General features: G+C 39.5%; 1 protein-coding gene across 4 annotated transcripts in view; it reads right to left on the reverse strand.

Annotated features, from left to right (window-relative positions):
* Nucleotides 1-12,541, reverse strand: part of LOC122542753 (SPARC-related modular calcium-binding protein 1-like) — a 100,486-nt gene that overhangs the window by 36,779 nt on the left and 51,166 nt on the right. For all 4 annotated transcript variants that reach the window (XM_087984121.1, XM_087984122.1, XM_087984120.1 and 1 more), the window contains 2 exons: nucleotides 11,756-11,927; nucleotides 7,301-7,413 (listed from right to left, as the gene is read on the reverse strand). In XM_087984121.1, coding sequence (XP_087840247.1) covers nucleotides 7,301-7,413; nucleotides 11,756-11,927 — 285 coding nt within the window. The remainder of the gene's footprint in view (nucleotides 1-7,300; nucleotides 7,414-11,755; nucleotides 11,928-12,541) is intronic.

A 12,541-nucleotide genomic window follows, 5' to 3' on the forward strand; every position in this document is an offset into this window, starting at 1 on the left:
AATATGTTTATCCTCCTCCTGGCTTTTTCAGTGCATCAAAGTGAAAGCTGATGGTATCATCACATTCTTTAACTCAGTCTTTGCCAAGATTGCAAAATGCCACTGAATAAGTTCAGTCCTCTCCCAATCTTCAACATGATATACATCAGGTTTGGGGGTCGCATATTCATTATTTCCTGGTTTACCTGCCCATTTACTCATTGTTTTCAAACATGAAGTTGTCCTGCACTCTTAGCTTTGGTATTTCACCCTGACTTCTCAATTAAAGAAATGAAACTGCACTGACAGTAAGTAAACCGTCAATCAAAACTATACATTTCCAAGTCTTATGTCACTGCAAATACTCTGAGCAATCAATCACCTCAAGTCTACTGAATGAGCTAATGAACTAAGAGTTCAATTAACTCTAGCCCTCAATGTTAAAAATCACACAACACCAGGTTATAGTCCAACAGGTTTAAGTGGAAGCACACTAGCTTGCGGAACGATGCTTCTTCATCAGGTGGTGAAGGAGCGTCGCTCCGAAAGCTAGTGTGCTTCCAATTAAACCTGTTGGACTATAACCTGGTGTTGTGTGATTTTTAACTTTGTACACTCCAGTCCACCACCGGCATCTCCAAATCATAGCCCTCAATGTAATTGTTTGTTCATAGGCTAATAATAATTACCGATCCACAGTTGCCAAGCACAAGCCATTCTATGTCACATTCAGATCAGTACTCCCCTCCCAAGTATTTTTCAACCAAAGTATGATTATCACTGTTCAATGCATTCAATAAACACTAGTATAGAAGTCACAGAAAAAGTGAATGTCTTTAACCGGGCTAGATCATTCTTGTTTTTCTCTGACAGAAAATTCATTTTAGAATTTCAGTTTTTATTAAACTTGTTTAAATTATCAACCACTATTGTGCGTGTTTTTTATACTGCTTTTAATGGTGAAATCATCCCTCTTTACATTACTCACTTTCTACTCCAACTAATCGTTGTAAATACAACTCAGAAGATCACTTTCATCTGACCAGAACATTCAATTTTCAGTCAGTCATTTCCATTGGTTCAAACAAAACAGAATGTTAGATAATATCTGTTACATTTATCCCTTCATAAGAACTGAACTATAGACCAGAAATGTGACTGTTTCATTCACTGTGGTTTGGGATCTTGCAAATATATATTTTTTCTCATTGATTCTACCGAAATTGGCTTACAAGTAAGGTTGAGTTTTTTTTGCTTACACCACTTTCTCAAGCGCAATTAAGGATGTCATTTTGAATTGCTTCTGTTCAATATATAGCTGCTCTTACAATAAAACAGGAAGTTTCAACATTTTTATCCAGTAAGAATGAGCAAAAAGCAAGAAATCTCCAAGTGAGAATGGTGAGAATCTTGGCAACTTGGCCGTGCTGGGATAACAGTATTTGCTGCCCTAGAGAAGACTTCAGCCTGCTGATTCAAAGTCTCCCACCATGCACATGTGCACAAACACATGCTTGGAAGGTACAATTCCAATTGCGTTTGCATTTCCTAGGCAAACAGGAAATACACAGTGAACGGACCTGCAGGTAGGGTCACCGGTTTTGGCACAACAAATTCATGGAAATGTTGACAGAAGTGATATCACAGATGGGCGGCAATGAAGGACAAAACCTGCTAAGAGAAAGTAGGTATTTGGGAATAGGTTTAGTGAGTATGTATTTGTGGGGATATTTTTTTATCATGTGAGATGAAGCAGTGGATAAAATTTATAAGCTATATAAGTTTTACCTTAAACATGCACAGTTTGCAATTGTTCAAGATATTTAAATAGAATTTAAATGACTCGAAGGATGGAATCCTATAGTGATCTGAACAACAAGGGCTATGGCAAGTTGTATGGCAAAATTGAGTGAGAGTGCAGTGAGGCCCATATCGATGTCAAGATCAACTTGTATCATCTTTTAGGCTTTTCACATGTGGCGTCGCAAGATTCACATTGGACAGAGGTGAGTTGCCAGTTGACAATGATTATTGCTTGTTAAACGCCATGTTGACAGCCCAACTCCCCTCATTAATATTCAGCCTCCCATTTTACCAAACTTGCCAAATAAGCTCAATGTCAGGAAGGCTCGACAACGAAACCAGATCAAGCATCTGACAAATCCAGCTTGTTGCTTGCTCCAAGTAATGTCCATTTTGAACACTCAGAGTATGTCATGGGCACCACACTTCCATGGGCATTGGCATCTGACATGTGCCGGCCTCTAAGAACCCTCATGGATCATCTCTGATCCACTTACAGGATGCTTCTGAACTTCATTTCTATACCTCAGGCTGCACTGGCATCTATCATTGTAGACTGCAGCAAGGATATACATCCATTTCATAGACTAGGCCAGGCTATACCTCCAAGCTCTTCCCTTGCTGTCATAATGCTCAGTGACTCTGAGTCTACCTGGATGCTCAGAGCATCCCTGCCTCACATTGCTTTGCCTTGTCATTTTGCACTTTTGACCCTTAGTCAGAGATACCAGGCTCATATGACTGCTGTCTTGCCATGCTGTTTAGCACAGACACAAAGCCAAGAAGCTTGTCATAGTTATCAGCAGGCCTCAGTCAATTCAAGGAGGAAAATTGTTGTTTTACTTCCAAATAACGCAAAAATTGTAAGAATAAATCACTTGACTGATAAAGTCAAAAGTGAAATGATCTGAATTCCTGCTTGAATATACACTGTACCACATTTGGATTATTGCTCATTGTTTGTGCCCAATCACTCATGCAAATTCAAGTCCCATCAATTCCATTGCAACTCTCCTAAATCTAGGGCAAACAGATCTCCCTTGACTTTGTTTTCTTTATTTGAGTTTGAGCTTAATTGTGCAGCACCACCCTAAATCTGATATAACCAAATGGCAGTGATATAGGGCGGCATGGTGGCACAGTGGTTAGCACTGCTGCCTCACAGCGCCAGAGACCCGGGTTCAATTCCTGACTCAGGCAACTGACTGTGTGGAGTTTGCACATTCTCCCGTGTCTGTGTGGGTTTCCTCCGGGTGCTCTGTTTCCTCCCACAGTCCAAAGATGTGCAGGTCAGGTGAATTGGCCATGCTAAATTGCCCGTAGAGTTAGGTAAAAGGGGTAAATGTAGGGCAATGGGTGGGTGGCGGGTCGGTGTGGACTTGTTGGGCCGAAGGGCCTGTTTCCACTCTGTAAGTAATCTAAAAAAAAATATGGTAATAGCTATGGGTGTTTCTTTCTCCTTCATTGCTGATTAGTAATTATCGGACTGGTATGTATACAATATTGCTCTGGAATCTCCTGGAATGGGTTTTTTGATCACTGGGAGATTAACATCAAATTTCATGGGCTTTGGGTTGACTTCAGTTCTGATTTTTCTTTTAGAAAGCCAGCATTTTTTACTGCTCCAAAATCATTTTCCCTCAAAGATCATCTAATTTGCCTCAAGCCCTGTGACTTGAAGGGAAGCTAGAAACCTTGTTGTTCCCATGAACTTGTTGCCTTTATCTTAGGTGATACTGACAGCAGATTTGAAGAAGCCTTCTATTTATGTGTCTTGGTCTGTTAAGGTGGGGTGGTATAATTTCCAGTTCTTTTTTCCAGAGATTGGTAAATGGGGTTCAAACCAACAGATTGAACAGACAGGCAGAAAACTAGCTACCAGTAACCCTAACCCTAACCCTAACCCAGTATAGTGTCTGCTAATATTGAATGTTCTTCCTACCAAAATGCATTACCTCACATTTCTCTGAATTCAATCTCATCTGCCACCTATCTGCACACTCTACCAACTTCTCTATGTCCTTTTGAAGGTCTAAGCTGTTCTCCTCTCAGTTTACAGGGTTCCCAAGTCTCAAAACATCTGTAAACTTTGAAATTGTTCCTGACACATCAAGATCCAGGTCATTAATACATATCAGGAAAAACAAGGATCACAATAGCAAACCCTGGGGATCCTCACTACAAGCCTTTCTCCAGGCAAAAAAAAAATCCATTGAACATTGCTCTTTGTTTCCTATCACTCAGTCAATTTTGCAGAAACTTGCAATTTCCTGTTTTATTCCATGACCTATACCTTTTCTTACAAGTCTGTTGTGTGGTACTATATCTAATGCATTATAGAAGTCCATGTGTACGACATCAACAATACTGACTAGTTCTGTTACTTCTTCAAAAAACTCCAGGAAATTAGTTAAATATACTATCATCTTTAGAAATCCACGCTGGTTCTTCCTAATCAATCCACCTTTTCCACCTGACTCCTAACTCTATCCCAATGATTGTTTCCAGCAGCTTCACACCACTGACGTTAAACTGACTGGACAGTAGTTGCTGGACTTATCTCTACAATCTTTTTGAAAAAGGAAGTAACATTTGCAATAATTCAGTTTTCTGGCACTTTCCCTGAGCCTAAGCAAGACTGAAAGATTGTGGTCAGTGCTCCTGCAAATTTCAGTCTAACTTCTTTCAATATTCTTTGATGCATCTCATTTGGCACCTTGCCAACTTTAAGTCTATCCAACACGACTTTATTTTCAATTTTGAACCCACTAGTGACAGAGTTTCCTCCACGGTCATCATGGCCTGGGTAGCATCTGCCTCTTTGGTAAATACAGATGCAAAGTTTTCATTTAATAACTCAGCTATGCCCCTGCCTCCATGTGTAAACCTCCTTCTTAGTCCCTAAAAATTAGACTTACTCCTCCTTTTACCTGCACACACCTGCAGAAGACTTTAGAACCCCCTTTATGTTGGCTGTCAATCTTCTCTCATAATTCCTCTTTGCTTCTCTACTGTGGATTTCATCTCCTCCCTGAACCTTGTCAATTCCCCTTGGTTTTCAATTGTATTTTCTTCCTTGACAATTGTCATAACAAAGAGGAAAGAGTTAGACCATTGCATGATATAGACAGACTGGTTGGATGGGCTGAACAGTGGCAAATGGATGTTAGCGATTTTTGAGAAGATTTGTCGCTCAGGTTGAGGTTCAGATTGTAAGTTTGCTCACTGAGCTGGAAGATTTGTTTTCAGAAGTTTTGTCACCATGCGAGGTAACATTATCAGTGAGTGTCCGCTGAAACGCTGGTGTTCTGTCCCATTTTCTATTTATGTGCCTTGGTCTGTTAAGGTGGATGATGTCATTTCCAGTTTTTTTTCTCAGAGTTTGGTAAATGGTGTCCAAATTGATGAGTTTATTGATGAAGTTCTGGTTTGAATTACAGGAATTCCTGTACATGTCTCTGTTTAGCCTGTCCTAGGATGGATGTGTTATCCCAGTCAAAGTGGTGTCCTTCTTCGTATGTGTGTAAGGATACTTGTAATAGTGGGTCATGTCTTTTGGTGGCTAGTTTGTGTTTGCGTATAGTGGTAGCTAGTTTTCGGCCTGTCTGTTCAATCTGTTGATTTGAACCCCATTTACCAATCTCTGGGAAAAAGAACTGGAAATTATACCACCCACCTTAACAGACCAAAACACATAAATAGAAAGCAGGACAGAACACCCGCACTTCACCGGAGGCTCTCTGATGATGTTACCTAGCATTGTGACGAGACATCCGAAAACAAACCTTCCAGCTTAGTGAGAAAACTTATAATCCGAGTGGCAAATGGAATTTGATCCTGAAAAGTATGAGGTGATGCATTTTGTGAGGACTAACAAGGCAAAGGAGTACACGTTGAATGGTGTACCCTAGGAATGGAATACCCTGGGAAGTACAAGAGATCAGAGGGACCTTGATGTGTATGACCTTGAAGGCAGCAGGACAAGCTGACAAGTGATTAAGAAGGCATATCGGATACTTTCCTTTATTGGTCAAGACATGAATACAAGAGCAGCAGATTATGATGGAGTTGTGTATAGTGTAAGTTCAGCCACAGCGACAGTTGAATGTGCACTTCTAGCTGCCATGCTGCAGGTAAGATGTGACTGTACTAAGGAAGGTGCAGAAGAGATTCACGAGGATGTTGCCTGGACAGGAGCAGTTCAACTATGAAGATAAGCTAGATAGACTGGAGTTTGTTTTCCTGAGAGCAGAGAAGGCTGAGGGATGATCTGATTCAGGTCTGCAAAATTCTGAAGGGTATAGCCAGTGTAGATAGGAAGAAATATTTCCCCCCCGGAAGAGAGGTCAATAGCCAGAGGGCACAGTTTTTAAGGTAAGGGCCAGGAGGTTTAGAGAGGATCTGAGGAAAATCTTTTCACCTCGAAAGTCGGGGCTATCTAGGACTCACTTCCTGAAAGGATGGAAAAGGCAGGAGCTCTCAAGACATTTCAGAATTATTTAGATAAGTATATGCAGTGCCAAAGCACTCACAAAGTACCAGAAGGAACTCAGTCCCAACTTTCAACTGCCACATGTCCAGGTGTCGTTTTGCCAGTGCAATAATATGAAACTTTTTATGTCTATAAAAATATAATGTCATTCAGAAAAGTTTGCACTATTTCAAAATCTGAGTCTGAAAACAAGAAACTGTTGCCACAATGGAATGCAGGTTCTTCTTCTAGTTTACAAGTGTCTGCAACATGAAATGTTCATCTCTATTAATTACTTTCCCAAATGCTAATAATTGGTACAATTCACCAATTGTGGAGCAATTGAAAAATGCTTGGATTGGTGGCAGCATGAGTATCTTTGCCCAAGTTACAAAGTTGTGATTTTGGAACAATTTATTCTCGTAAGGAATTTTTATCTATGTAGTAACTTGTTACACTTGCTATTTGAAATAAAAATTCACCTCATCTTCCCCCTACCCTGCCCTGCTTCTTTTACTAGTGATCTTAAATCTATGTCCCCATATTATTAAATATCCTGCCTCTGACAATAGTTGTCTCTACCTACTCCATTAAAACTCTTGATACATTTGAATGCCATTACTAAATCTTCCTTTACCTTTTCTGCTGTAAGCAAACAGCCTCTCCAGATATCCACATAGCTGAAACGCTTCATCAGATACCAACTTGCCACTGAGCATCAGTGTGATAATTTTGCAACAGAGTCTATTGCTATAATCAGAGGAGAATTTCTAATCCAAATTGATCCAGAGATGAGTGAAAAATAACCCAGTTGGATTCAACTCATGAGTATCAGCCCACTCAAGTTTGCAATGAATTCTCTTTTTAACAGCTTGTCAATAATTATATTTAAATTTAAAATTATATTTAAAATTGCTGAAACCATTTCAGTATCTTCACAATTAGATCACTTCAATTGTTCAGTAAGATGTAAACCAGTGCCATGCCTAATGTCTTATCTGTGCACAATTTCAATACCGAGTAATTAATATTGATTTCTCATAGTACCTGTGCAAAGGAGCCATCCTCATTGCATTCTGGTACAATAATGGAGTCTGTTGCTCTCCTTGTTTGTGCAAGTGCTTGGGCTCTATCTTCTCGGCATCTTGCTGTGGCCCTTTCTGTAACACAGATCAACTCATTTCAGAAATAGCTATGGTGAATGTATTCCTAAATCACACTGTTCTCCATATTAAACTACAAATTATGGTGATCTATGGGTTCAAATGTAATCAGAAAAAATGAAATCCTTGACCACATTCAGCTGTACTTTACAAAGTTACATTTGCCTCAGAGAGCATTCTAATGTCCAGTTATGTTACAAACAGGTTTAACCAATCACAAACCACTAAACAAAACAAACACCATAATCACGTGATGTGAGCACTTATAGCAATCAGATCATTGAATAATTGCATACCAAAATTTGGCAATCCGGAAGGAAAGTAGTCAAAAGCAGAGAGAAGGATAAGGATTATGTAAAGTGTAGGCAACCAATAAGAATATAAGAACTAGGAGCAGCAGTAAGCCATCCAGCCCATCGAGCCCACTCCCCCATTCAATAAGATCATGGCTGATCTTTTCATAGACTCAGCTCCACTTAACCTGCGCTCTCACCGTATCCTTTAATTCCTTTATTGTTCAAAAATATATATATCTTATCTTTAAAAATGTTTACTGAAGCAGCATCAACTATTTCACTGGGCAAAGAATTCCACAGATTTCCACCCCTCTGGGTGAAGAAGTTCCTTCTCAATTCAGTCCTAAATCTGCTCCCCCTAACTTTGAGGCTGTGCCCTTTTGTCCTAGTTTCACTTGGCAGTGGAAACATCCTCTCTACTTCTAACTTATCTATTCCCTTCATAATTTTATATGTTTCTATAAGATCCCCCCCTCATCCTTCTAAATTCCAAAGATTATAATCCCAATCTACTCAATCTCTCCACACCAAGGCTACCTTGACCAAGCTGGTTCAACCAATCGGCATGCAGATTAAAATCCCCCATGATAAAAGCTGTACCATTTTTACACACGTTAGTTATTTCTTTGTTTATTGCCTGCCCCAAAGTGATATTATTATTTGGTGGCCTATAGACTACTCCTATCAGTGACTTTTTCTTCCTAGAATTTCTCATTTCCACCCAAAGCCTTCTTCTCCATATATCATCCACGAACCTATATCATCTCTCAGCGCTGCCCTGATGTCATCCTTGAATATCAGAGCAACACCATCTCCCTTACCTTCCTGTCTGTCCTTCCAAATAGTCTGATACCCTGGATATTTAACTCCCAGTTGTGACCATCCTATAACCATGTCTCCATAATGGCTACTAAATTATATTCATGCGCAATGATTTGTGCCATTAACTCATCAACCTTGTTACGGATGCTACAAGCTTTCAGGTAAAGTGCCCTTAAGCTAATTTTCTTAACCTCATGATTTCTAACATCTCTAATAATATCTCCTGAGTTATCCTTCCTTTTTACTTTTTTTCATAGTCTGCCTTGTACTTAAACCCTCCTGCACGTGCTAACCTGTTGCTTACCTTTTTATTTACCATCATACTTCCTATGGTTTTCCCTTTCCCTTCCCCTGGTCTCACTAGTTTAAAGTCCTAGTGACCACCCCACTTATCCTTTTCGCTAGAACACTGGTTTCAGATCGGTTCAAGTGGAGATCGTCCCATCGGTACAGAACCATCGGTTGGACCAGAACATTAAAAATTGATGACAGCACATGAAAGAAGAATGTCTATAATTTTACAAACTTTTCATTAATCTAGTAACATTCAGTTTGAGGAGTACTATCAACCAGCAAAATGCGGTTTTGAATGGATTCCATTAAAGATAAATTCTTCCAAGATTCTATACTTTGGGTGATTCTGTTTTGTGCAGTTGGTTATTAGTGATGAAAATGGAATTGAAAGTCATCATCCAATCTTGTGTTGTGAACCTGGTTGAAATTCATTTCACTGCAAACTGAGCAATAACATTCCTAAGAAAACTGGAAAAATACATGGAGAGAAAATTACATGGCAGTGGTAAAAGAACAATGGAGTAGAACTAATTGGATAGCTGTTTCAAAGAGCTAATGGGGCAATAAAGATCAAAATGTACTGTGAGATTCTATGGGCACAATTTCTCAAACTCAACAGTTTCCTGCTCCACCAGTGGAAAGGTCAATGGGGAAACTCATCATCCCTGATGACAGTAGTCCCGCAGACTTAACATTCCATAAAACATTAACTGATTAAAGACTGGACTTTCTCCCCTCATCTCAGAGGAAATCCCACCTTGAGCTGCTGACAGCTCGGGATTCTTATCAGTGCCATCAGGAACAGTGGTGACTGAGGATGGAAGGGGCCATGAAGCTGGCAGAAGATAGGCCAAAGTTAATTAAACAAAATAATCTGATGATGGAGAAGCCCCTCCAAGGAAAATGCTGAGGCTGCAAAGATTGCCTTCCCTGCCCATGACCCTCCTCTATTCTTCAGTAAGACACTACACCACACCCCTCAGGTTGCTGTTAGAAGGCTACTTCAATTTACCTGACAAATTCCCTAACCAGCAGGGGTGAAGGGGTTTGCCAGGTGTAGACCTAGTAAAATTACCCTTCTTATACAAACTGGCTTCCTACTTCATGCAAGCCAGAAAAATTCTCCTAATTGATTCTAGTCCACTCAATGTTTGCCCCTTAGTCACAAAGCTATGTAACTCCTTACTTAATTCAATCTTCCCCTATTTCTACAAGCTTTTAAAACCCAAACGTTTTCATTTACATCCATCTTCCCTGAACAGCATTGCCCTGTTGGTTTTGATTGATCACTTGCATTTTTCAATACCAGAAGTAATTTGGTAAGTTTAGAACAATTATAGAAAGGAGACTGTTGTTTCATCAGTCGAGCCTCAAATGAAACATAAAACCTATTGATAGACCACTACACTAAATCATCCCTTTCCTAATCAAGGTAGCTCTGCAGAGGACCATATTTAGAGGATTGCACTGATTTAAATTTACATATTCAACAGTCATTAACTGGATTAAGATGAAACAAAAGAATTAACAACTTAGATAAAACAATGCACTGTAGTTTTACTTTATTCTTATGTTGAATGGAGCACTCAGTAAAATTGCAACAATTCAAAACAATCACTGTGCGAAGGCTCAGACAGGAGAAGAGGGGAGAAATGTAGTTGCCCCATCTCAGCATTTCTTTTATGCTTTTGGAGAAGGCTGACTACTTTGTTTTCTTGTTGTAGAGATCCTACATAGGGAAAAGATACCCAAAACACAGTGTTGCTGTTTCAAAAAACAGATGAAAATTGTTACTTCATCCTTCACCTTGCACTGTGACACTGAGATTTATGGAAATTGTTAAACTTTGAGGTTGTGCAGGTTAGAGAAATCCCTCAAGGAGTTATGCAAGGAACGCCCAGCTAATTGCTCCAATGATTTAACACTATCCTGTCATGTAATATTTAAACAGATGACTTATGTGTGACTAAAATAAAATGGAGTGAACAGATATGTCCCACAGTCAACTCATTCCAAATTGCCATGATTTTATTGGATGGTGGAGCAGGCCCACTCCTGTTGTGAAGTCCTCTGTTCCCATGGTCTATTTTCCTTTCAGTATATAGTTCTATTCCTTCTTTCTCACGTATTTATCTTGTTATCCAATAAAGGCATCTCTGCTATTCAGTAGACATACCAATGCTCTGTGGGGGAGGAAACTTCTCTTGAATTCCATATTGGATTTATTTGTGACTGTATCATATTTATGTCCCATAGCTGTGTATTCCCTACAAATGGAAAGACCTTCTCTATGCTCACCATAAATGGAGTCTCTTTATAATTTTAAAAGAGCTCTATTCAGTCCATAGCTTAAGTTGATAGCCCCTTGAAAAACATGAAGCCCTTCTTAGAAAGGGGTGTGGAAACAAACTGCAGTATCAGTTGTGAAAGTATTAGAAAGTATTTTGAAAGAGGGGATAATGAAATACCTTCAAAAAGTGTGGAATGGTACAATTTGGTAAGTTTGACATGGCAAAAGGAATCAGCAAGGAGTGTTTTGGAATAAATGATAGAGTTTGCTGTTAATGGGAATTCTGGATCTGTGACACAGTTTGCATTTATGTAATACCTTTGATGTAGTCAAGTTCCCAAAATTTAGCATGTCAATTAAAATTTGACACAGATCCATGGTGACGAAAAGCTTGGCCAGAGTTAGGGAGGAAAGAGAAGTACAGAGGTGGAGAGGTTTGGGAGATGACAGAAAAACCACGAATGATAGGGTGTTAGAATTTGGAGACAAGAATTTTAGGAAAGCAGAGTTCTCAGAAGCTTGTAGAAGTAGGTGAGGTTACAAATGTGGGGAAAGATGAGGCCAGTGAAGGGGGGGCTAGAACTAGTTGATTATTGACTAATGGACGAATCAGCTGTTTTGATGTTTCCATCCTTACCACTGCATCGGCTCCGAGGCTTTGTTTCAAGGGTTGGGTCCCTGCATTTTGCCCGTTGAAAAGCACAGTGGGATTTGTAGAACTTCCTGTCACTCCCACAGACTGGCTTCTGTTGAGCTCTAGAGCAATCAATGTTGCACAAACCCCCTCGATCGCTCTCAGCTATAAGAAACTGGAACAAAAAACATTCTCGTTAATTTATGTACACTTGAAAAAGTCTGCACATCCTTTAAAATTTGCTTTATCATTAGACCTCAGCCAACCACAAAATATCCTGAGAGGGCCCACCTTTCCACCAAAACTCAAGAGTAGCAATCTAACCATATCTGTTGCATATCAAATCCTGGATTCGGAAGGTAGGAACAGCGTGAAGCCATTCAGCCTCTCTAGTCTGTTGTACCATTCAGTTAGATCATGATTGATATGTATTTTAACTGCCTTCGGTGGTTCCTTGACCCCCTATTGCCCTTTCCTCAAAAAAAATGTACCAGTCTCAGTTTGGAAATTTTCAATAAGCTCCAGCCTCAATAATGTTTTGCAGGTGTGTGTTTCAGATTTCCACTACCCTTTGCATGAATAAATGTTTCCTGACATCACACAAACACAATTAGCTCTGAATTTAACATTAGGTTCTCTTGTTTTGAATTTCCCAACCGGAGGACATATTTTTTATCTATCCTATCTAATCCTAATAATTTAAAATAAGTTAGATTGCCTTCAATCTTTTATACTCAAATGCAGATTAACTGAGTTGTTACAGTGCAGAAAGCGTCATTCTGTGCAACC

Source organism: Chiloscyllium plagiosum, unplaced genomic scaffold, assembly GCF_037043375.1.
Source record: "Chiloscyllium plagiosum isolate Xiang-an unplaced genomic scaffold, Cpla_swu_hap1 HiC_scaffold_47, whole genome shotgun sequence".
In the NCBI taxonomy this organism is placed as follows: Eukaryota; Metazoa; Chordata; class Chondrichthyes; order Orectolobiformes; family Hemiscylliidae; genus Chiloscyllium; species Chiloscyllium plagiosum.